The sequence below is a fragment of the Enhydra lutris genome, unplaced genomic scaffold, assembly GCF_002288905.1.
Source record: "Enhydra lutris kenyoni isolate GAN:26980312 unplaced genomic scaffold, ASM228890v2 scaffoldscaffold15, whole genome shotgun sequence".
NCBI classification, from domain to species: domain Eukaryota; kingdom Metazoa; phylum Chordata; class Mammalia; order Carnivora; family Mustelidae; genus Enhydra; species Enhydra lutris.
This window is the reverse complement of record NW_019154099.1, coordinates 52,371,168-52,397,699: the sequence shown is the minus strand read 5'-3', so window position 1 is coordinate 52,397,699 and position 26,532 is coordinate 52,371,168. Positions and strand designations below refer to the sequence as shown.

Here is a 26,532-nt window from a genome sequence, read left to right as displayed (position 1 = left end):
TATAGCCCACAAGCTAAGAATGATTTTTACATTTCCAAAGGGTCCTAAGAAAAAGAAGAAAAAGCACAAGGAAAGGAGACCACACAAAGGAGACTTGCAAAGTCTAAAATATGTTTACTCTCCAAACAGATTGACTATCCAAACAGGAAAAGGCTGCTTTGCCGCTCATCTACCCTATGACCCAGCAATTCCACTCCTAGGTATTTATCCAAGAGAAATGAAAGTTTATGTTTACAGAAAGACAGTAGCTAAACACTGGTGGATGTGCCTAATTTAATAAGCTTACCCTAAAATTCACACAGAAGAGAAAAAATAGATAAGAAACTGAAGACAATTTTAAAGAACAGGACAAGGGAAACGGGACCAATGGGAAAAACTGCATAATCTTCTTTAAAAGCCAATTTTTTCCATTACACATTGTTTGCAAGATACTTGGCTTTCCTTGTATGACTTACTGCTTAATAGTTGTAGTAACTGTTATCCTTTCTCCCCCACTTAAATGTTAAAAAATTATCTGTGAAAACTATTAACTTGCCATTAAAAACAATCAACTGTTGCAGTATTTTCCTACTGCAATATTTACATTTCCATTTAAGAAATTAACATATAAGACACATAAGATTTTTGTACTCCAAGTAACATTTTAGATGCTCACCTCTTGAAAACAAACATTGTAACATTAACAAGACATCTGAAAAGCACATCTCATTCAGATTACCCATATTGTAAAGCTGATTAGGTATGATGGTAATCTTTTTGAATCACACGTGAAGGAAGCAAAATAAACCGTCAGAGGAACTCACCCCTGTGGCTTTCTTGAGACTGACACAGAAAGCGAAGAGCAGATATGGCTCTACTGCTGAGGCCTAAATTGAACTTCGAACATTCCAATTAGCATTATTATCTTGAACAGTACCTTTTTAGTAAAGGACTTAAAGTAGATCATACTAAGAGAAGTTCTGACTGAGCATGCGTGCTTCCACTGCGGGGCCTGGTCAGTCTTACTCTAAATGATGTATTGTAGTATCTGGTAGACTCATTTCCTTTCCACTTGCAGCAAAAAGTGACTAAAAGTCTTTACTATATGAAACTACCATCTCCGCTTTAGAAGGATATGAAAGGCCATCTTAAAACTTAGACCATATCTTTTGAAACTAGTGTTTTCAAAGCCTGAAAGGGACACTCTAGCTCTAGATCAGAATGTTACGGGTGAGAGAGTCTGTGTTCTGTGAATGGAGGTCTGGGTACTTGGATTCACCACGAGAAGATTTACATGAGGACCAGCATTCGAATAAAGACAGCCTGAAAGTAGCAAGTACAAAGCACTTCAGTAAAGCTGACAGTACACTCTCAAGGTGGGAGAGCAGGAAGTCCTCTGGGTCGTTTAGGATTGGGTATTACTGGGTCTCTCTGGGCTGTGAGGAGCTGTGACAGACAGGACAGAGGTCTCTAACGCAAGAAGGCTACAGTAGTTTCAGAAACTCCTCCCACACGTTGGAAGGAGGAGTTTTTGACCCTACAAGGTTAGTACCTGTCAAGGCAGACTTTCTCCATGGCAGGAGCAGGGGGCTCTACCCATGATCCAAGTGAGTCTTGGGGTTACCCTGGAGCAGAGGAAGAGGAGAGCACATTTTCTGCACCTGGGGCTCTTTGGTCTGTCAGCCCCAAGGCCTTGGAAGCCACAGGGTCAGGATATTGTGCTCCCAGACTTTTAATGTGTAGCTTACTTATCCTGATCCTCGCCTCTAGTTCATGTCTCTATCATTCCACTTGAAGGACTTGGGACTCTGTCTCAGGGCACTCCTTCCCCTGGTCATGTCTAGCTTCCACCTAACAAGAACACAAAACCAAAAATTTAAGAATGGGGGGCACCTGGGTGGCTCAGTTGGTTAAGTGACTGCCTTTGGCTCAGGTCATGATTCTGGAGTCTTAGGAGTGAGTCCCACGTGGGGCTCCCAGCTCCACGGGGAGTCTGCTTCTCCCTCTGACCTTCTCCCCTCTCATGCTCTCTCTCAAATAAATCAATAAAATCTTTAAAGCAAAAAAAAAAAGAAAGAAAGAAATTTAAGAACAGGAAAAGGTAGTCATGCTATTAGGGGCTAGAACACCAACACTGAAATATAAACACGAAAAAAATCAAAATATAATTCTGGACCAATCCATGCCAACAGTGCTCTTCATGAGAACACAGGATAGAGAACTACCTGTACTTTGATATGAGAAAAAATAAGTAAAAGGTTACTATCAGACTTGATGTAAAAACAGTGACTGTCCACAATTCAAACCTTTTTGTCTCTCAATTCATCCATGAATGAAAACACCTCATGAACTACGAACACAATGAAAATGAACACAGGACAAGGAGAGGGTTTTGTTCTCGGAGTTCTGGGTTTTTGTTTTTCTTTTTAAGATTTTATTTATTTATTTGACAGAGATCACAGGCAGGCAAAGAGAGAGACTAGAGGAAGCAGGCTCTCCACTGAGCAGACCGCCTGATGCGGGGCTCGATCCCAGGGTCCTGGAATCATGACCTGAGCCGAAGGCAGAGGCTTTAACCCACCGAGCCACCCAGGCACACTGGGGTTTTTTTTATTGTTGTTGTTTTTGTTTTGTTTTTAAGATCTGAAAGTAATCTTTCCACCCAATGCAGGACTCAGACTCATAATCCCAAGATCAAGAGTGGCACACTCCACCAACGGAGCCGGCCAGGTGTCCCAAGGAGGAGGAATTTTAAATCTATTACTAGCCTTAGGGTGACACAAAATTTTTTTTTTTTTTTTAAAGATTTTATTTATTTATTTGACAGAGAGAGATCACAAGTAGACAGAGAGGCAGGCAGAGAGAGGGAGGGAAGCAGGCTCCCTGCCAAGCAGAGAGCCCAATGCGGGACTTGATCCCAGGACCCTGAGATCATGACCTGAGCCGAAGGCAGCGGCCTAACCCACTGAGCCACCCAGGCATCCCCACAAAATTTTTTCTAAAGGAATTTGCTGTTGATAAATGCCTTAGTTTAGTGATCAAGAAAGAGATTAAAGTAATAGTTTTCTCATTATTTCATGACTATCTTATAAGGAATATAAACTACTATTGAAGTTACCAGTTAAAACAAATTATTAGCAAAGAAAAGAGGCCAGAAACCACTATTAAAAAAAAAACTACATATGTAAAATAAGTTTATTTAATTGCTTCATTTAAGTGTTTTTAAGTAAACAATAACTATTTTAAATGTATCCATCAAATAAACAAGATAAATACTTAACCTTTATTTTCAGGAAATTAGAGAAGCCTGCAATGGTTCTCTTCTTTTTTTAAAGAAGGAAGACAGTCACAATTGAGCTAAATGAACAACACTGTATAGGTAAAACAAGAAATCACAAATACTCAAAATTTCCACATTATACTACTATACAGTAAAAGCTGACATTACCAATAGGTCTTGTTACCAAAAGTAGTGCGCAAGAATGAAAAACACTTAAGGTACAACTTCTTATATTTCATCCCCTAAAGTTCCAATAATTTACATTCTTTTCTCATGGGATTTTCTTCTACTCCTTCATAGTTTATTACTGCTAAAAAAACCTGCTGTGGTTAAAAAAATAAAATAATATATCATTCACTGCTTTATACTATTCCTTGTGTCTATGTCCAATTAGTATTAGCCCATCCTTCTTTTATCAAACTTTCAACTGAATACGAAGCATTCAGGAAGGTTAAAACAATTAAACAGAATTCAGCTGTGGGAAAATGTGCTCTCAAAAGGCAGCATGGTATAAACAGCTCATGAATCTTTGAACTGAACTTCCTCAAGCTTTGCTCAAATCTACTTCGTGGTCAGCAACCAAGTCTAGCAATTTTTAAACTCTAAGTTTTTAAAACCTTGGGGGAAAAAAGTTTAGACATATATTAAAGACATTCTGATGCTTCCATTTTGCTTAATACAGGAGTAATTTTTTTTTTTTTTTTTTTTTTTTTTTTTGGTAATTGTGTGTATCCTTTTCGAGCCAAGGGGGAAAAAAGAACTTAACATCTTCTACCTTTTTTTTTTTTTTAAAGATTTTATTTATTTATTTGACAGAGAGAAATCACAAGTAGGCAGAGAAGCAGGCAGAGAGAGAGGAGGAAGCAGGCTCCCCGCTGAGCAGAAAGCCCGATGTGGGGCTCGAACCCAGGACCTGGGATCATGACCTGAGCCGAAGGCAGCAGCTTAACCCACTGAACCACCCAGGCGCCCTTCTACCTTTTTTTTAAAACTACAAATAAATAAGGTCCTGATTCAAATAAAGCAAAAATATACTTACAGAACTAGCATCAACATCACTATGGATGGCAACCGTCTTAATGCCCATCTTCTTGCAAGTTTTAATAACCTATTTTAAAATACATAAACATTATCTATTATCAGGATTTGGATTTAAAGGGATTTAATATAATAAAATTCACAAAGGAAAATGGAAAAATAAGATTAAAATTCTACTCACCCTACATGCAATTTCTCCTCTATTAGCAATAAGAATTTTATCAAAAGTCTAAAGAGAGAAAAACACACATAAGAAATTGTTACTCTCACGCTGGAAAACAAGCTTTCCCACAACACTGGATGTGATCCTAAAAAACGTTACTTCCTAGAACAGTATTAAATATTATACATATGTTCATCCACAACCAGGCTGCTATTAAACTCATCTGGTAGGATCTGGCCCTGTAATCACTCTGTTAAAGCATCAACTAATTAGGTGCAGTAAATCATAAGTAGACTAAGGGGATATTTATAAATTCTCTTGCCAAAAGATAATCTTCAAATGATATTTCTGAATGCTAAAAAACTTTAGATAGAATTGCTTGACCACTTACTCGGTAATTTATATTCTAGATTCAGGGAAATTCTAAGGTCATGAGTTGTTCATCAAAGGAAAGTCTAATTTTTCCATCATCTTTGTTGGGCATTAAATGATACTTTCAGTAACTAAAAAGAGAAACTAATTATGCTTATACCCAAAGATTCCCAGACCAAACAGGTTATGCTATTTGAATACAATACAGCCCCATTTTGAGGCAGCTGAGGCCTCATAATAGAGGTCCATTCTGGGTGGAGTTAGAGACCTCAATTCTTAGCCCAGCGTTGCCGCTAACAATAACCTATCTGACTTGAAGCAAATCAATCTCTGTAGATCTTTTTTTTTTTTTTTAAGATTTTATTTATTTATTTGAGAGAGAGGCAGTGAGAGAGAGCATGAGCGAGGAGAAGGTCAGAAGGAGAAGCAGACTCCCTGTGGAGCTGGGAGCCCGATGCGGGACTCGATCCCAGGACTCCGAGATCATGACCTGAGCCGAAAGCAGTCGTCCAACCAACTGAGCCACCCAGGCGTCCCGAATCTCTGTAGATCTTTATTCCACATATAAACTGATTAACATTCTAAGGGGGAAACTAATAAGGTTCTCTTACTATTCTAAAATTGTACAGGCTAATCCTTTTAAAGAAACACAATTACAAGTAATTTGGATACATTTTAGTATGCAACTATTTCTGGGTTAGTGAATTATTATAAGTTAAATAGAACTATAGAAAAAGTTTTAGTTACATTTCCAAAAGAAAGTTAAAGCTATATATGATCTTAAAAGTCCTCTTACATAACTGAAAGCAGTATTTTAACCCAACAAGGAGTCACAATCTCAGCATCAGAAAAGGCTTTCAAAGTCTTGGTCTAACCTTCATGTCACACGTGGCTTATTCCACCCAACTGAGACATGCCTCTGCCTTAAAAATTGGTAAACTCCTCATCTGACAGAACCTGCGTCATACAGAGCCTTGCACAGACGGGCCCTTAAAATATCCTAATCTCACCCCCAGCCTGAGACTGCAAACTCATCTGCCATTCTATACCCAAGTGGTCAGGGTAAATCCCTGTTGAACAGGAAGAATATTAAAAAAAAAAAAAAACTTCTTTGAACTTCATTTTAAAATGTACATTTTAGTATGTATGAAACAGATGACATCTGATAGAAACAGCATCAACAATGAAGTTACACATGCAGCAACTGTTACAGCTAATGTAACAAATCATAACATTATAGGGATTAAGAACTCCATCCTAATTTTTATCTGAGTGGCAGAATATAGTTAAGAGCCAGTCTGGAACCAAAGCGCCCAGGCTGTAATCCTAACCCTACCACATGTTCCTGTGTGGCCAAGCCACCCTTTTTTTTTTTTTCTTCTCCTTCCTTCCAAGTTTTTATTCAAATTCAAGTTAGTAAACATATAGTGTCATACTGGCTTCAGGAGTAGAATTTAGTAACTCATCACTTACATGGAACACCCAGTGCTTATCACAAAAGGGCAAGCCACCCGTCTCGACCCTCATTTCCTGGTATGTAAAAGGACAGTAGTAATAGCACGTGCCTCGAGAGGCTGAGAGAATGCGAATGAACACCCTGACAGTGTTGAGAACAGTGCCCAGCACACAATTTATCCTCAGGACGTGTTAGCCATAGCTTTTATTATTCACTTCTTTGGGCCACAACCACAATGTTTATGCCAAATCTAGGAGTGTGAACCTATCGAACAGGGCAAAATCTATATCAGAACGAGTATCTGCACCTACACGACTTCTCTGTGCAGGGCTTGCGACGGTCCGTTTTATGTGCAACCGGGCCACAGGGTACTCAGATGAAACGTGACTTCTGGGTGTGTCTGTGTGTTTCCAGAGGAGACTAACATGCGTGTCAGCAGATTCAGCCCTGTACACCGCCCTCCCCAAAGTGGGGGAGCACTATCTCATCCATGGAGGGCCCGAGAGAGAAAAAGTAGAGGAAAAGAGTGTTTGTTTTGCTTTCCTGATTAAGCAGGGGCACGGGTCTTCTTCCTGGGACTTACTGACACCACTGGCTCCCAGCCAGAATGACACTAGCATGTTTCCTGTGTCTTGGGCTTGCAGGGGGAAGATCATGGGACTTGGCCTCAACTGGGAACCAGCAGATCTCCATATATATCCTACTGGTTCAGTCTGTCTAAAGAACCCGGACTAACACAGGACTGTTAACACCAATTAGTGCACAAGCTAAATAAAGCTGATTACATCAAAAGTTCCCATACATAAGATATTCTCTCAAATAAACATATGTATATGGTTCAGGGTTTAAAAGATGCCAAAGTCAGGGGTGCTGGGTGGCTCAGTGGGTTAAAGCCTCTGCCTTGAGCTCAGGTCATGATCCCAGGGTCCTGGGATCAAGCCCCGCATCCGGCTCTCTGCTCAGCAGGAAGCCTGCTTCCCCCTCTCTCTCTGCCTGCCTCTCTGCCCACTTGTGATCTCTGTCAAATAAATAAATAAAATATTTAAAAAATAAAAAATAAAAAAAATAAAAGATACCAAAGGCAATATACTATAGAGACACCCAGGTCTTTGTTCCAAAAGCAGCTACTATTACCAGTTTCCTGTATATTCTTGCAGATAAGCTATACATATAAAAATATACATACAAATAAATTCATACCAATTTTAAAATTCCCTCTGCATCAAAAATTACAGGGAAACATCAAGTGCATTTGACAACTTCAATGTACAATATGGCACAATCACGACAAAGTGTGGTAAGTGCTATAATACAACTACACCCGGGGCGCCTGGGTGGCTCAGTGGGTTAAGCCTCTGCTTTCGGCTCGGGTCATGATCTCAGGGTCCTGGGATTGAGGCCTGCATCAGGCTCTCTGCTCAGCAGGGAGCCTGCTTCCTCCTCTCTCTCTGCCTCCCTCTCTGCCTACTTGTGTTCTCTCTGTCAAATAAAAAAATAAAATCTTAAAAAAAAAAAAAAAAAAAAGCTTTATAATACAACTACACCCAAGAGGCTGTGGTCAGTGCAGAGAAGAAGAGGGAACAGCACGTGCAAAGAAAGGCAGGGACAATGAAAGCAGAAGGGAGCACTGAAAAGCAAGTAATTTTTTTAAGGATTTATTTGGAGTGGGGGAGAGAGGGTGGGGAGTGGGAGGGAGAGAGAGAATCCCAAGCAAACTCCCCTGTCACAGAGCCCTAGCCCAAGACCCATAAGATAATGACCTAAGCTGAAATCAAGAGTCAGACGCTTAACAGACTGAGCCACCCTGCGTCCCAATGAGGAGTGTTTAATGCAGCTACGGCACAAAATATGTGCCCAGGCTCGAGGAGACCAAATCACCTGCTTAAGTCACTAACAAAGTCCACAGGGGTAAAGCCAGAGCTCGAGCCCAGATATTCATGTCAAAACACGCAAGGATGTGACATGATCAGAATATAATGGTACAAGCTTTAAACACTGTATTATTAATTATAAATTATAAATAAATTAGTAAGATCACATTGGTCATGCCAGGCACGCCACAGCAATATGCTAGCTCACACTAACTTAAGGCCTACTAAGACCTCCTGGTCTTTTTTCTAAGCGGATTACTATTAAATCTTCCCTACTCTTATGAACATACCTGAGACAAGCTGACCCATTAAAACTCAAGTTGAAAAAAAAGAGTATTTTTAGTAATGATTAAATTTTACCTGATTTTGACCTGATATGAGTCGCTGATAAAATGTGGAGTAAAGGGACGCCTGGGTGGCTCAGTTGGTTAAGCAGCTGCCTTCGGCTCAGGTCATGATCCCAGCGTCCTGGGATCAAGTCCCACATCGGGCTCCTTGCTCGTCAGGGAGCCTGCTTCTCCCTCTGCCTCTGCCTGCCATTCTGTCTGCCTGTGCTCGCTCTCTCTCCCTCTCTCTCTCTGACAAATAAATAAAATCTTTAAAAAAAAAAAAAAATGTGGAGTAAAAAAGGAGTCAAAGGCAAGTTCAGATGAGAATCAATTTGTTTAACAGAGATCAGATCTACCAGCACTTAAGACAGGAATAATAAAGTAGAACAAAGAGTACAGTATTTAATGAATGGCTATAAGCAAGAATTCCTAGAAGCAGAAAGGCCCTCTACATGATGGCAAGCCTTCAATTTGGTCTGAAAGCCCCACACAGGTAACCACCACCAGGAGCCAAAAAGTATCACAGACTTTTTCATGACTAAGCATGCTACACAGTTTCTCCACAATTACCTCAGGAAACAGTACAGCAAAAGAGCTGGCAAATGATGTGAAGAATGAAGGCAAAAGAAATAAAGAAAAAAATCAAACTTCCTCACAACTTATGGCCCACTGACAGGTGCCTGGGCCAAGCAGAGTGACCTTCCTGCAGGAACTCAACTGGTCAATGTCAGTGCTTTGCTAGAGGCAGAAAACCTTAGCTTGACATTAGCCCCACCTCTGGTATCCTGTTAGTCTTCTTTAGCATATAAAAATCCTTTGGAAATTTCCTTTCTCTCCAGCCCTCCCCCAAGATAGATGTTAACAATCATCCTCCAAACATATGGCACACTTATATTCACCTGAAGAGTGTCAGGACTAATTTTATGAGACAACAGTAAATGACCCTCAAGGCCCTGGAAACCTTGCTTCCAAAGTCCTTACTCGCTCCCATTATCCCTAACCGTCTCCCAACTTGAAGGTGTATCGGCAGTCCCTCTTCACAACCCCCGCATAGTCCTTCCTGCCCATGGGTGCTGCCCTGTGATTTAATAAGACCACCTTTTATGCACGTCTCAAGAATTCTTTCTTGACCATTCACTCCCGGACTTCAACATTTCACATCAGCAAAGATAGCAGGCAGATCTAATTTCAGACATTTACAACAAAATATGTACCTTGGTAGATTCCAAGAGGAGGGGGAGGAATACTTTAAATTTCCTAACCCAAGATAGCCACATACATTCATTTTTAGTAATTATCAATGGCCACCAAGGTGAGGCATGAATCAGCGATTATTGTAAGCTCACTATGAGGTTATGGCAAAAACAAGTCTCAAACCAAACTGCCACACATACAGACATTTATGAACAGACATAAAAAGGATCTTAAGTGCGGCACCTGGGTGGCTCATTCAGTTAAACATGTGCCTTCAGCTCAGGTCATAAGCCCAGAGTCCCGGGATCCCGTCCCACACTGGGCTCCATGCTCAGTGGGGAGTCTACTTCTCCCTCTGCCCCCTCATCCCGCTCTTGGTCTCTCTCTCTCAAATAAAATCTTAAAAAAAAAAAAAAAAAAAGGCATTAAAAAGGATCTTAAAATTTGTTGGATAAGCTCAGTGAAGTCTCAGTTTCCTTCACTCTGTAATGCTCCAACAGACTGCATGAAAGTTTCACCTCAAGCAAATACATCAATAATCTGATTTGGCTAGTCATACTGTCAGACTCAAGCTATGGAGAACCCCCAGACAAGCAGCTGCATATAGGACTTCATATACGGATCAAGTTTAGGTCCTATCTTAAAGGTAAAGAATGGAAGGCCATGGCGCATCTGGGTGGCTCAGTTACCAAGCATCTGCCTTTGGCTCAGGTCATGATCCCATGATCCTGGGATCGAGTCCCACATCAATCTCCCTGCTTGGCAGGAAGCCTGCTTCTCCCTCTCCCACTTCCCCTGCTTGCTGGAAATTCCCTCTTGCTGTGTCTCTCTGTATCAAATGAATAAATAAAATCTTAAAAAAAAAAAAAAAAGAATCAAAGGTCAACTGGACTCTTCCATTCTGCTCCTTCAGGGGCTAAGAATTAATATTAAGTAAGAGCCAGAACACATATCTTGCACAGCACTAATTTCATCAATGACAGCCCCTTTCTAACAACTATTATAGCTAACGAGGAAGGCTACCAGAGCTAACAGGGAGAAAGACAGCTGGACCCTTTGTAGTATTCTAGACTGCCCCTCACTCTGGACTGTGACCTCTAGTACAAGTACTAGCTAACCACCCCGTAGAATGTTTCTAGTTAGGACAGCTCACTACTAGACTGAACTCAACACGTGTGCAGAAATACACAGACATACAAGCACCCCAAGGCATACTATCTATGCTGAAGTTTTCATACTAAACCATGGATTTCGGGGCACCTGGGTAGCTCAGTCAGTCAAACATCCAACTCTTGTTTGCGGCTCAGGTCATGATCTCATGGGTCATAGGCCAGAGGCCCATGTCCAGCTCTGTGCACAGCGAGAAGTTGGCTTGAGATTCTCTCCCTCTACCCCTCCCCCTCCTCACTCAAATAAATCTTCAAAAAAACAAAAAAAATTAAGAATCACGGATTTCATAATAGGGAGTTTATCACAGCTAATTCATCTGGACCAGTGCTGTCCAATAAAGTAACCACCAGCTACATAAGGTTACTGAGCCCTTCAAATGTGGCTAATCGAATCAAACTGCCAGATGTATAAATTATATACTAGATTTAGAAGGTTTGGTACAAACCAAAAAGAAGAATGTAAAGTATCTTACTGATATTTCAATATATAATCAATATAAAAAGTAACACTTTATGAGACTGACTCAGGACCAAAAAATAACACTTTAGATAGAGAATTGAAACATACTGTTAAAAATTTTCTTAATGTGACTATGAGAAAATTTAAAATGATATACCCTGCAATTGTGTTATTATATTGCTACTGAACTACAGTGAACTAGACCCTTTCTCCAACCCTCCAGAATTTATTTTCAAGAATTTATTTATTTATTTGTCAGAGAGAGAGAGAAAGAGAGGGAGCGCATGCACGAGAGGATAGCACACAAGCAGGGGGAGTGGCAGACAGAGGGAGAAGCAGGTTCCCCACTGAACAAGGAATCTGATACAGGGCTTGATCCCAGAACCCTGGGATCATAACCTGAGCTGAAGGCAGACATTTAACTGAACTGAACCACCCAAGTGTCCCTCCAAGCCTCCGGATTCTTCTGAGTTTTAATTACTTCAAGAGATGATTTAGAACATACCTCAGCTACTTCATTCTCAAATAATCATTCACCAGTTTGACCTTCATGACATTCAACCTGAACTATCTCTTAACCAAAACTCACTCCTCCACAATCACCACTTCCAGGTCCACCCGTTCTCATATCACAGCCTCAACCATTATCCTATATCGGGATTTTCACTGGAATTCCCTTGTCCCAAAATTTACAATATATAAAAATGCTTTCAAAATTAATCCTATAAATATTAAATGGAAAAAAAAATCAATAGTTTAATCAAAATCTCTCAAATGCCCAGAATTTAAGAATGTTATTCTACTGAATACAAGGGAAACACTATAAATTTATTCAATTTTTGGTACAGATACCAAAATTTAAGACTCAGATTGTGGCCCACAATGAAGAAAGAAGATTGAGCACCTATAAAACCTATGACATTAGAGCAGTAATTACACATCATTAATAAAATTTACAATCTGTCCAGTGAACACAGCATGGAGACAAAGTAAAACCATTATAACTTTGCTATTCAAAGTATTTAAATACTTACTTTTTCATTAGAATCATATCCTGCTGAACAGAGATGACGGGACACCATTAAGTGCGGTCTTGAGTAGTGTGGAACATGCTACCAAAAAAATAAAAATAAAAAAAATAAGTGAAATGAATTACAGATACTTGAATGGGCTTTAAAAATATTTTTTTCAGGGTAATTCTTCCAGTATGCTTCTATCTAAAATATTTTACCAATCAATTGTATGTATTTCCAAGCCACATGCCCTAACTGTGGAAGATAAATCATAACTTCAGACATATCCCTTTGGCACACAAGAGAAACCAAAAGGCACCAGAAGGATCTCTAGAAAAGTAAAATAAGAGTCAATGGGTCAATCTTAATTATAGAGAACTGACGGTTACCAGAGGGGTGGGGGATTAAAGAGTGCACTTGTGATAAGCACTGGGGCATACGTAGAAGTGTTGAATCACTATACCGTACATCTGAAACTAATATAACAAAATGTATGTTAGCTGGAATTAAAATAAAAACTTAAAAAAAAAAAGGTCAATGGGTCAAAATTTGAAAAAAAAAGGTCTGATTAGGCAGACTGACACAGCAGGATCATAAGGTCACCTACCACACTGAACCTCATACAACATAAGATAAGAGTCTTGGCTTTTAAGGAGCTTCCATTTTAGCAGGGACCAGAAAGTAATACAACTTTTTGTTTGCTGTTATCTTGAATATGATTTCTTATTTTACTTTTTCTGGTACAGTGAAAAGGTAATGGTAATAATCAAGTTCACCTCTACTTCGTTATTATAAATGTTTGTGGAAAAAATATATCTTAAGGCTTTAAAACATGAGCAATCATCACTAATAAAATTTATAGTCAAAGATTTAAGAGAAGAATTTACCCAGTAGTCACTGATAAAGCTAGATCAAAAAAAAAAAAAAAAAAAAAAGATGAAAAGAAGGTAGGGGGAGTGCCTCTTAGGACTTTCTAAGAAGACAAAGCAATTAAGAAGCAAATGTTTTTAATAGCAACATTTTTCAATAAACTCAAAAATTCATATAATTGGTAAAGCATGAAGCCCCAAATTACAAAATGTAATCTTAATACAAATGTGAAGGTAATGGGAGCCTGGGTGGCTCAGTCAAGCAGCTCCCTTCTGCTGGGCTCTGGTCCTGATCCCAGGGGCCTGGGATTAAGCCCCTTGTCGGGCTCCCAGCTCAAGGAGGAGTCTGCTTTTCCCTCTCCCTCTGCCCCTCCCTCACTTTCCACCTTGTGCTCTCTCAGGCTGGCTAGCTGGCTCACATTCTCACTCTCAAATAAATCTTCTTTTAAAAAATGAAGGTAATAGATAAGAAAGATACACTTTAGACAATGAAGCCCACAGTATCAGGTAAAAGACTAGTTAAGACAATGGTCTGAGACTGGAAAACACACTCCATACTCCATCCCTTCTAAAGACCAAAACTCACTCTTGCACACCTTCAGACATCCCTCTAAGTTCAAGAGTATTAGGCCCAATTTTTTTTATTTTTTTATTTTTTTTATTTATTTGACAGACAGAAATCACAAGGAGGCAGAGAGGCAGGCAGAGATAGAGGGGGAATCAGGCTCCCCACTGAGCAGTGAGCCCAATGTGGGGCTCGATCGCAGGACCCCGATATCATGACTTGAGCCGAAGGTAGAGGCATTAACCCACTGAGCCACCCAGGCGCCCCTAGGCCCAATTTTAAAAATGAGTAAGGGGTGGTGCACACCTGGGTGGCTCAGGTCGTGATCTCCAGGTCCTGGCGCGGAGCCCCATATCGGGCTCCAGCTAGTGGGGCGTCTTGCTTCTCTCTCTGCCTCTCCCCCTGCTTGTGCTTTGTCTCCCTCTCTCAAATGAATAAATAAAATCTTAAAGAAAAATGAGTAAAGGGAATCCAGAGAATTTTTTTTTAAGATTTTGTTTATTTATTTGACAGAGAGAGAGATCACAAAAGTAGGCAGAGAGGCAGTCAGAGAGAGAGGAGGAAGCAGGCTCCCTGCCGAGCCGAGAGCCCGATGCGGGCCTCGATCCCAGGACCCTGGGACCATGACCTGAGCCAAAGGCAGAGGCTTTAACCCACTGAGCCACCCAGGCGCCCGGGAATCCAGAGAATTTTAATTTGTCAAAAGTCCTCGAGCTAGGTTGCAATGGTTGCAAGATTTAAGCTTAGATCCATTCAAAGCATTCTGGAGTTTATTTTGAGAAAATAAAAAAATAACAGACCTCCCACATTAACACCAACGTCTCTGCAAACACAGGATTTGAGGAAGAAACAAAAATTTACCCAGAGGGTCTCGCCACTCTCTATGTGCCCAAATAAAAATTCAGTCTTGCGCTGCCTTCAGCAGAACAGACGTATTTACTCCTACACCAGACTTAGTAGGATAAAGGTAATACTTCTTCCCTGGAAAAATCAGGTCTTGTGTTTACAGTCTCAGCCAAAGCAGAAAACAAACTAAGAAAACAAATTTTAAGAATAAAGAAAAGCAAAAGCTCCCTGGGAATTTCTCAGATTTATACTGCAGCAAGGCAGCACGGGGATATTTACACAAAGTAAATATACCAGCTTCCTATCCATTTTATAAAATGTAACAACAAAATAGTTTACATTTTTACAAATTCTCCTTAATTCTGTAAGGCACATAATGGTCTGCTGCATAAACACATCAACATAATACTTTTACAAATGACAAAAACCTGTCTTTCATCACTAACAAATAAAGGCTATAAGTGAATCCTGATGGCAAATACCCAATGGGCAAAAACCAAATGTGCGTCTTCCAGAGACAAGACACAACCTGAGGTGGACATTTGAGGTATTCGAATCAGCTGCAGAGTGTGAGAACAACAGTGATGTTCGTGTCTGGGGAAAGGAACCTGCGAAGAGCCGCCTGGGGGCGCCTGGGGGGCTCAGCTGGTTAAGCAGCTGCCCTTGGCTCAGGTCTCAATCCCAGGGTCCTGGGTTTGAGCTCTGGCTTGGGCTCTCTGTTCAGTGGGGAGTCTGCTTCTCCCTCTTCCTCTATGCACTCTTGAGCGCTCTCTCTTTCTCAAATAAATAAATAAATAAGGCAGTCTGATACCCAGCAAAGAACTATGGGAGGGGGCGCCTGGGTGGCTCATTGTTAAGCATCAGGTCATGATCCCAGGGTCCTTAGATGGAGACCCACATCAGGCTGCCTGCTCGGTGGGAAGCCTGCTTCTCCCTCTACCTTTGCTGCTCCCCTGCTTGTGTTCCATCTCTCACTGGTTCTCTCTCTGTCAAATAAATAAATAAAGTCTTTATTTAAAAAAAAAAAAAAAAAAAAAGAACTACAGGAGAAGAAATCTGAGCTCTAACCCTAACTCTAGGACGTGAACCAACCACTCTGACCCCTCTGCTCTCTTCTAAGAAGGAAAGCTTGGATAAGGTCTCTTACTAACAAATGCCACTATTATCCAAAAGCAAGAGCAGAACACAGGGATATCTAACATGTACAAAACTCTGACGATTGTGGGAGAAAATGCAATCAATCCAACCAAAGTCAACATGCAGGCCAAGAACGTGGGGACCCAGATCTCACTGCTAAACTACTCCAAGAGGAACAAACATGCAGAGCTACTTGATAGAAATAGAGCTAACTGCATAGATTTTAATAAATATGAATTATGCATTAAGTTTCTAGGCTATCTCTGGGAATAAAAACCTCAGAACTCTTTTTCATGAGATGAGCCCATGAAGAACAAGCTAAACTTACCCCAAAAGGAGAAAGTTTCTCTCCCAGAACCATTCAGAAATCTCAAGTGGCCAAACTCTGAGCAATGTTTGGGTCAGCTGACTCAATTATACTATACTTATCTTTAGGAAACCAACACTAGACTAAAATATGTCTATGCCACAGTTCCTAAAATTAAATCCCCTCTAAGTTACACCTGGCCAAAATGTAGGAGCTGTAGACTGAATCTAAGTGATCGAGCTGGTTTTTTGGAATCTTTTATTACTATGTAAAATACTTGATTCTGAAGATCTAAGACTGTATTTTACCATCAGTACAAATACACATACACACACACACACACACACACACATTTTGTACACATGTGAATTTGTGATAATATGGCCCCAAATATTAAAAAAACATGGATTCCCCAGTTAGCCAAATAACTAGAAGTAGAAATGATCCAAACAGAACTGTAACACCTGAACTATAAAGAAAAAAACAAGTGCTTGGGCCACTTCCACAGCCAGTCTGAACTGGTTTGTAGCTGGCCCCATAAAAGCTTTGCCTATTGTTGTTCACTCCCAGCAGACCTTCATGAAAGCCCAAAGTTATGAAGAATACAAGCCAAAAATCAGACAATTCTATAGAGATATAAGATAAAATTTTTCTATTTATTTCTGTAATCTCTACACCAAATGTGGGGGTTGAATTCACGACCCCAAGATTAGAAGCTGCATGCTCCAGCAACTGAGCCAGCCAGAGGCCCCTAAATTTTTTTTTTTTTTTAAAGATTTTATTTATTTATTTGTCAGAGAGAGAGAGGGAGAGAGAGCGAGCACAGGCAGACAGAATGGCAGGCAGAGGCAGAGGGAGAAGCAGGCTCCCTGACGAGCAAGGAGCCCGATGTGGGACTTGATCCCAGGACGCTGGGATCACGACCCGAGCCGAAGGCAGCTGCTTAACCAACTGAGCCACCCAGGCGTCCCTCTAAATTTTTTTTTTAATACAGAGAACAGTTAGTAGAAATCTGCTAATCTGAACCTCTACACAGAATTTTATTATTTTTGTTAAGCATATAACTAACTGACTACAAGCCCAACACAAAAAATAATTTTTTAAGATTTTATTTATTTGACAGAGTGAGAGAACACAAGCAGAGGGAGCAGCAGAGGGAGAGGGAAAAGCAGGATCCCAGAACTCTGAGATCATGACCTGAGCCGAAGGCAGAGGCTTAACCATGTGAGCCACGCAGGCGCCCCCCCAAAAAATTTTAAGTAGGCTCCATGCTGGAGGCTTGAACTCACAACCACAAGATCAAGACCTGAACTGAGATCAGGAGTTTGACACTAAACCAAGTGAGCCACCCAGGTGCCTGCAGTCCAGATTCTTTAAAGGTACTTCCTAAAAGGAGGAGTCCTAGGGAAAAACCTGATGAACCAACTCCAACTCTAAAGACTGTTTAGCCTATCACAGGCAAAAGGAGAAAGGTCAGTGTGTACAAATGACTTCCCAATTACCCCTTACCATTGGTTCCCTTCTATAAGGTAAAGATTGCATCTATTTCCCACCCTTAGAAAAGAAATGGCTCACAGTGTGGCCCATGGCAAGCAGCAGAACCTCCAAGAGTCACAAGACCTGAGTCCGCTCTTAGCTCCCCTGCCTCACAGTTACGCCCCACTTGGGCAAATCGTTTCTCTGGACCCCAATTTCCTTTCAATAAAATGTGAAGACACCTCCCGGCTTTCCCACAGCTATTAAAAGGATCACATAAATCTTTACAGACTGTAAAGCACCAACAAAATATGATATTAAGCAATAACTAAACCCAGTAATGCAGCTGTCCCCTTCTTAAAGTTGTACCAGACCATTTGGGAGTTACCTTTGGAGCAATAATAGTCAAGAGTTCTGGCCCACACTCAGATTTGCACGTTACAGTAAGCACACAGTAACTGCTACCCAAGGGACACCTGGGTGACTCAGTGGGTTAAAGCCTCTGCCTTCAGTTCAGGTCATGATCGCTGGGATTTTAATACCTGGGATTTAATACCTGGGATCGAGCCCCGCATCGGGCTCTCTGCTCAGCAGGCAGCCTGCTCCTCCCCTCTCTCTGCCTGCTTCTTTGCCTCCTTGAGATCTCTGTCAAATAAATAAATAAAATCTTAAAGGGGAAAAAAAAACCTGTTACCCAAAAAAAGGGAGAAATGCTACAGCTTTTCAACAAACTGGATACAAGCCTACCAGTCATTGCAAACAGGGAAATGTTTTTCGAACACAGCGCCTGTTTTCACATTCAGAACATGGCCTCAGGTGGCAGCTCAAACTAGTAAATCTTACAGGGTTATCTTTAAAAAAAGAAAAAAGGGGACACCTGGGTGGCTCAGTTGGTTAAGCAGCTGCCTTCGGCTCAGGTCATGATCCCAGCGTCCTGGGATCGAGTCCCACATCGGGCTCCTTGCTCGTCAGGGAGCCTGCTTCTCCCTCTGCCTCTGCCTGCCATTCTGTCTGCCTGTGCTCGCTCTCTCTCCCTCTCTCTCTCTGACAGATAAATAAATAAAATCTTTAAAAAAAAAAAATTTAAAAAAAAAAAGTAAACACTGGTTTAAAAACAAACGCTAATGCAAAAACCAAAGTTACTGTTATTCCCAACACATCCACAGTGGCGTTCCGGTAGCGCTTCAGTCCGCTAACAGGCTAATTCATCATCAGGACGCGCTCTGCTTCAAAGCAGCCACGAGCCTCAAAACGGGATTAACATGGAGCCAGAAGGTGATCTTACCAAGGTGAAGTTCAACATTAGCTAGTGCTTCAGCTTCAAACTTTCCAAGGAAAGGTCCCCTCCACGTTTCAGGACACGGAGCTAGGAAGCACCAGCTCAGTATTTACAGCAGCATTTTAACAGTAGAGACCTTCCGCGGGAACGCCCTCCAAAAACACTGAAGTCAGGCTTTTTCACTTAAGCACAGCTTTTTCTTCAAAACAGACACTAACTATTTAGTCTTTGGAGCCTGAGCAGCATGACGTTCTGTCAAAATCGAGGTTGGATACCTGGTATCTGAGAGATGATGAAGCTCACGATTCTCTGGCTCTGTCTCCACGAAGTTAGAGCACCAGGAAACTATACACACCAGCTCTGAAATTTCATCACCACATCCGGCCCCCCACCAGGCCATTCTTCCCACCCCACCTGTAGCAGATGCTGCGGGGGCCCACCCGGAGCAAGCACAGCACCCCCAGCTGCTGCGTTGACTACGCACCACGCACACCTGCTCCCTAGTCTGGCCAATTTGCCTGAACCAGACGCGAGTTCTCCATCATGCCAGGGAGCTACCCCTTCTCAGCCTACAGCCAATGACTGGCTAGCAAGGGGGTTCAAAAGGCCATTCCCACTCCCTCAAGGTGGGACCAACTGAGTCGTGCCATCTGGTATTTACGAATGGGCTGTCCAACATGGCAGCACCGGCCATATCAGCCACCGAGCATTTGAAATGCATCAGTCCACATTCCAATGTGCTCCACGTATAAAATAACACCCCAGATCTGGAGGTTTAGTACCAAAACAATGCAAAAGGCTCCATTAATATTTTTAACATATATGTTGAAATAATATTTTAAATATACTGAGTTAAACAAAATACACTAATATTAATCTCACCTTGCTTTTTTTTTTTTTTTTTAGGATTTTCTTATTTGTTTGAGAGAGAGAGAGACGGCACACCGGGGAGGGACAGAGAGAGAGGGAAAGAGAGAATCTCAAGCAGACTCCTCACTGAGTGGGGAGCCACACATGCCACTCAATCTCACGACCCTGATCAGAACCTGAGCCGAAACGAAGGGCTGGATGCTTAAGCGACTGTATCACCCAGCCGCCCCTTGTTTTACTTTTTTTTTTTTTTAAAGATTTTATTTATTTATTTGACAGACGGAGATCACAAGCAGGCAGAGAAGCAGGCAGAGAGAGGAGGAAGCAGGGTCCCTGCTGAGCAGAGAGCCCGATTCCGCACTCAATCCCAGGACCCTGAGACCATGACCTGAGCCGAAGGCAAAGGCTTTAACCCACTGAGCCACCCAGGCACCCCCACCCTTGTTTTATTTTTTTAATATGAGTACTAGAAAACTTTAAATTAACAGCTAGTGCCCAAGACTGTCACAGGGTAGGCTGGGTCTGTTTTCCCTTCAAATGCCACATGTTCAGAAATGTCTCTGGTATTTTCTTTAGGTAACCAGCTCTCAACATCGCCACAACTCTTTATCCCATTATCCTATTTTTTTTCCTTTCAGAGCCCTTTGAACTTACTATACTCTTTGAACTTACCTATTTCTGTGACCATGGGCAGTGTCCTCTACTTGGATATAACCACAGTGAGGGCAGAAAACGTTCACTGCTATACCACAGCACAGCCAGCACCTGGCACACAGCAGGTGTGGTGGGTTCAATGTTGCACCCCAAAATGATGTGTCCATGTCCTAGAATTCGTGACTGTGACCTCTTTGGGGAAAAGGGTCCTTGCTGATGTATTTAAAGGTTTCAAAATGAGATCATCCTGGAGCCTGTCATGGCCCTAAATCCAAAGACAAGTGTCCTTAGAAAAGAAAGAAGGGTCGCCTGGGTGGCTTAGTCAGTTAATTAAGCCCCTGCCTTCAACTTGGATCATGATCCGAGGGTCCTGGGATGGAGCCCCATGTCAGGCGCCCTGCTCAAGAGGGAGCCTGCTTCTCCCTCTTTCCCTCTGCCTCTCCCCCTGCAGTTTGGGTTTGCTCTCAAATAAATAAAACCTTAAAAAAGAAGAAGAGGAGGAGGAGGAGGAGACACACAGGGAGAAGGAAGGGAAGGCCATGTGAGGGCACAGGCAGAGACTGGAGGAATGGAGCCACAAGCTAAGCGATGGCTAGAGCCCCCGGAAGCTCAATGAGATAAAGAGGCACTCTTCACTGGAGCCTTCAGAGGAAGCATGGTCTTGCCAACATCTTGATTTCCAACTTCTAGCCTCCATAACTGTGAAGGAATAAAGGTGTGTTGTTTTAAGCCACCAGCTGTATCCCACGGATGCTGTATTAGTTTTCCTGACTAAAATTATAACTCTGTATCTTCCAACATTTTTGAAATTCACTTCTATTTTGATTTTAATACTGACTCCATCACAGTTTCTGTCTTCTTTTAAAAATAAAAATGTCGGGGCACCTGGGTGGCTCAGTCATTAAGCGTCTGCCTCTGGCTCGGGTCATGGTCCCAGGGTCTTGGGGTCAAGCCCTCCATCAGGCTCCCTGATCAGCAGGAAGCCTGTTTCTCCCTCTCCCACTCCCACTGCTTGTGCTCCCTTTCTCACTGTAGCTCTCTCTCTGTCAAATAAATAAGTAAAATCTTTAATAATTAATTAATTAAAATGTCAATAGGAATTTAAAATAAATCATTTTTAAAAGATTTTATTTATATTTTATTTTTATAATAGATTATAAAATAATCTATAATATATATTATATATCTATATATAATAATATATATCTATAATCTATAATAATAGATTATAAAATAATAGATTATGAAAATAAAATAGTCTTCTTTAAATGACTTATATATAAATATATATTATACAAATATAAATATATATTAAAATGATATGTAACGTATATTATATATTATTATATATTATTATACATTAATTATATTTTATTATTATTTATTTAACAGAGAGTGAGAGCGCGATGCGGGGCTTGATCCCAGGACCCTAGGATCATGACCTGAGTCAAAAGCAGACACTTAATGACTAAGCCACCCAGGAGCCCCAAAATAAATCATTTTTTAAAATCATACAACACCCAGGAGTGGCTGGCTGGCTCAGGCAGTAGAGCTCGCAACTCCTGATATCGGGGTTATGAGTTAAGTCCCATGCTGGGTGTAGAGATTATGTTAAAAAAATAAAATCTTTTTAAAAAGACTGGAATCATTTGAACAACTCCTTTTCCCTCACTCTTTTGATCAAACTGTCCCCTATCTTTCCTCCTTATTTAGAAAGGTGTTTTACCAATTATTCCTCTGTTCTGAACCTCTTTTTTTATTTTTAAGTTTTTTTTGTTTACTTGAGAGAAAGAAGAAGGGAGGTAGGGACAGAGAGAGTGAGAGAAAAACACAAGTAGACTCCACACTGAGCACAGAGCCCAAAGTAGGGCTCAAACCCACAACCCCAAGATCACCACCTGAGCTGAAACTAGAGCTCAAAGGCTTAACCAGCTGCACCATCCAGGCACTCCGTGAACATCTTAAGAACAAAATAAAATCCAAAAAGCAGATATATAGATACACAAATGTCCATAGCATTTTATTATACCAGAAACTGGTTTCTGTAATAATCTTAGAAAATTTTTCTTCCCAAGTGATTGTCAGAAATCTATCAGCACAAGCTGGTGCAGCCACTCTGGAGAACAGCATGGAGGTTCCTCAAAAAGTTGAAAACAGAGCTACCCTATGACCCAGCAATCGCACTACTGGGTATTTACCCTAAAGATACAAATGTAGTGATCCGAAGGGGCACATGCACCCGAATGTTTATAGCAGCAACGTCCACAACAGCCAAACTATGGAAAGAACCTAGATGTCCACCGACAGAGGAATGGATAAAGAGATGTGGCATATATATATATATACACAATGGAATACTGTGCAGCCATCAGAAGAAATAAAATCTTGCCATTTGCGACGACATGGATGGAACTAGAGGGTATTATGCCAAATGAAGTAAGTCAATCAGAGAAAGACAATTATCATATGATCTCCCTGATATGAAGAAGTTGAGAGGCAATGTGGGGGGTTTGGGGGGTAGGAAAGGAATAAATGAAACAAGATGGGATCGGGATGGAGACAAACCATGAGACTCTTAATCTCACAAAACATACTGAGGGTTGCCAGGGGGAGGCGGGTAGGGAGAGGGAGGTTGGGTTATGGACACTGGGGAGGGTATGTGCTATGGTGAGTGCTGTGAAGTGTGTAAACCTGGTGATTCACAGACCTGTACCCCTGGGGCTAATAATACATTATATGTTAATAAAAAAATAATTAAAAAAAAAAAAAAGAAAGGAAGAAAGAAATCTATCAGCACATTGGAAAGATTTACCCCCAGGCAACTCTAAAGCATTCGGATAGGCTTCAACATTCTTTTTCATGACTAGGAAAGAAATTCTTGGATTTTAAGGAACATAAAGCTTAGGCATTTAAGTTCTGTGCAGGCACCATATAATGAGACCATCACTCAAATGAGACAGAATTTGTAATTGTAAAAGCAAGTTTGGAAATCATGCCACCCAAGATTTATATCCTACCTCACCTGCGCCCTAAAGCTAGTTACTTAACTGCTGAACTTTGTTTCCTCATCTGTAAAACTGCAACTTTTTACCTAGTTGTCCCATGGGTAAGAGACAGTACATCCAGTACATCTCAAAACCATGTAGGGGACACAGATGTTCACTCAACTGCAGCAATCATCATAAAACCATGGCCCCTGAGCCCCTGAAAAATGCAGACAGGAGAAAAAACTAGGTATTTAAACAGAACGTGTTTGAAAGGCTAATACACAAAACAAATAAGATTAAAAGGTGAACTCTACATATACCCTAAAAGCAAACAAACTTCTGTTAACTGGCTAAAAGAATGATTCCACTAAGGTCTGGAATTGCCAGGCTGCCTTCTAGCCGACCCAATGCTTAGCAGGAGTGGAAAGAGGAATGAGAGGAATAAAATTTTCAAATGGTTCTGCTTCAAATGCAGGCTCAGTAGAGCACATTTCAAATTCATGAAAGGGAGGGACAGAAAGAAGCTAAGCAGCAATTCAAGGTCTTCCAAGTTCTTCCCCTGAAGTGACTGTGAACTCCTGAGATTCCTCCCACCTCCAGGAGGAATTCCTTCTTGGCACAAATGTAACTCTACTCCAGTCAGTACTACCACACATCCAGCATCTACTGGGTCCAAAACTTCGCTGAAAACACAGAAATAGACGAGATGGCGTCTCTGCCGACACACTGAAAGAAAGGAGGGAAAAAAAATCAAAGCCCACATATTACATAATAGTGTACTGTAAGTGTATAGCAATGCGTACCGTAACACCTTTCCCCTCACCCTCACCAATCTAAAACATCAGTGTAATCCCTCCTGCCTCCAACAGGACTGGCTTCCCATTACTAAAAGATAAAGATTAAAACAAATAGTTTGATCTACAAAGCACAGCATGATCTGATTCGTACCTACCTCCCTACAACCACCTGTTAATCTCTGCACACCACCAGGTTTTTCTCAGTGCTTCTACCTTGTCATTCCCTCCAGCCACAGGACCTTTACATATGCCAACACCCTTCTCTTCTCTCTTTGCCTACAAAAGGTCACTTTACCCTTCCAAACTTGTTTAAGTTTTCACTGGCAAAGGAAAATGCTTCTTTCCCTTAAGCTGTGTAGCATGATTGAAGGTACCAGTACTAGAGTTCTAAATCCTAGTTCTGCCATTAATTCCACAGTTTTGAGCAGATTACGTAACACTGCGTGCCTCAATCTCTTCACCTATAAACGGGGATTCTATAGTTGTTGTGAGGATTTAATAAATTAATTCCAGTAAAACACCAGAACAGTAACTATGACACAGAGCTCAAAATCTTGACCCGGTCAAATTTGACTCGGTCAAATCCCTCCACTTTATTTTCTTCCAGCACCAAGACCTTTCCCCTAATAGCATTTTACACTTATTTGTCTATTCCTAATAGACTAAAATGTCCAAGAGAGCAGAAACTATATTTGTTCCCTATCAATGGAACACAGGAAATAATCCAACAAAGACTTGTTGAATAAAAATGCAGCTGAAAGGAAGAAGCCGAGGCCTAGCAAAGTGACTTGTCTAATATTATACAATTATCATCTGTGTGTCTCCAAAGCCCATACCTTTCCACTACACTATGCTGTCTCCTACACAAATTGCCTAAGAGTCTTGGCAACTGCAACCGATAAGGCCAACAAATGATTACAGAACACAGACAGCATTTAAAACAGTATATTTTGTGGCAACACAAAGAACGCTGTGTATTTTCAGAGTGGCATTCCAAAGTTGACCGTAAGCTAAAATAGGTGCTTACTTCCTTTTCCAGCACCAGCTCCCCCACTGCTCACCTGGGGGCTCTGTTCCCTCCTCTTTAAAAGAGTTGGATGGGCCAGATCGTCTCTAAAGTGTCTTCCAATTCTAGAGTTCAGTGACAATAAATCACATTGTGTGGCTATTTTTAATTTTTTTTTTTTTTAAAGGAAGTTCGACAAGCAGAGTGAACCAGATGACAGGTGGTTTTCAGGGAGACTTTCATTTTAAGGAATTTGTTCCAATGACTTAAAAAACCCTATTAATAAAGTAAGGTAGTCTTTGCTCAGAAACAGTAAGAGACTCCATTTTCAAGAGAAAGTGTTAACGGCCACCCACAAACACTCCAACATATGAGCCAAGGCTGCCACCACGAAACCCTGGGACACACAGAACAGTGGCAAATGTGTTTAGCGCAGTACAAAACTCCGGCTAACTACCAGAGAGAAAAGAAAAATAAATTCACAGGGTGCATATACAGCATACCACGATGTGATACAATTAAAATAGGCTCTCAAACGTAAAAGGTAGCAGCAATCTTGCCATCGCAGATACTTTTAAGGTTGAGAAAAACTCACAACCCTAACTCTACTTGAGCGGCAATTCAACGTCCCTTCAAATTTGGAAAGAGGCAAGAGAAAATGGAAACTGTAAGGACCCTTAAAAATTCACGCTGGGAAGCTCGAGATCACGCCGAAGCCGCTATGGCAGGAGAACCGGCGCCCGGGAATGCATGGACACCACGGCCGACCGCTGTCAGCCGCTCCCCGCGCGCGCGAGCGGAAAGCGCACGCCGGCCGGCTGGGTGGGCCCCTCTGCCCTCCACCAGCCTCAGGGTAAGGGCTTCGGCGGGCGGCGCCGGCTCGGGGGCGCTCCAGCGCGACCTCGCAGGGAGAGGGCCGAGAGTCGCCGACTGCTGCCGAACCGGGCCGCGGCGCCGCGGGGATAACCGCGGGGCGCTCTCCGCCCGACCCGCCACCCCCAGGCGGTGCGGGCTGCGAGCCCAGCGAAGCGCAGGCCCGCGGCGCGCCCGGTCGCTCCTCACCTTCAGGGTCCACAGCGCTGCGCCCCTCAACAGCGGCTGCGGCCATCGCCGCCCACGCCGTCCGGCTGCGACCAGCACCGCCATCCGCACCCAGAGCCCCGCCATTGTCGCCCCTGCAGACCGGCGCTCCGCTGACCTCTCACCCCGCCGAAGGGGGCGGGAAGGGGAGCGTTTGTGCTTTGGCCAATCACGCGCCGGGACCACGGCCCCACCCCCTGCCGCGCAAGAGGGGAAGGAGGGCAAATCCGCGGCGGGCGGAGGAGGGTTCGAGCGGGCCGTGGGGTGAGCGAGGCGGGGAGGGCGCCTGGGTTCTAGCCGCAGCTGGTCCGCGCCTGCTAGGGTTAAAGCCGGTC

General features: G+C 42.1%; 1 protein-coding gene across 7 annotated transcripts in view; it reads right to left on the bottom strand.

Moving 5' to 3' along the window:
* Positions 1 to 26,285, bottom strand: part of LOC111146952 (propionyl-CoA carboxylase alpha subunit) — a 397,121-nt gene extending 370,836 nt beyond the window's left edge. For 4 of the 7 annotated variants that reach the window (XM_022502699.1, XM_022502702.1, XM_022502701.1 and 1 more), the window contains exons 1-4: positions 26,180 to 26,285; positions 12,346 to 12,423; positions 4,479 to 4,526; positions 4,299 to 4,367 (exon numbers count right to left, since the gene is read on the bottom strand). In XM_022502699.1, coding sequence (XP_022358407.1) covers positions 4,299 to 4,367; positions 4,479 to 4,526; positions 12,346 to 12,423; positions 26,180 to 26,284 — 300 coding nt within the window. In that variant the 5' untranslated portion in view covers position 26,285. The remainder of the gene's footprint in view (positions 1 to 4,298; positions 4,368 to 4,478; positions 4,527 to 12,345; positions 12,424 to 26,179) is intronic. The other 3 variants (XM_022502704.1, XM_022502700.1, XM_022502703.1) reach the window with 1 other exon arrangement.
* Positions 26,286 to 26,532: the final 247 nt, after the last annotated feature.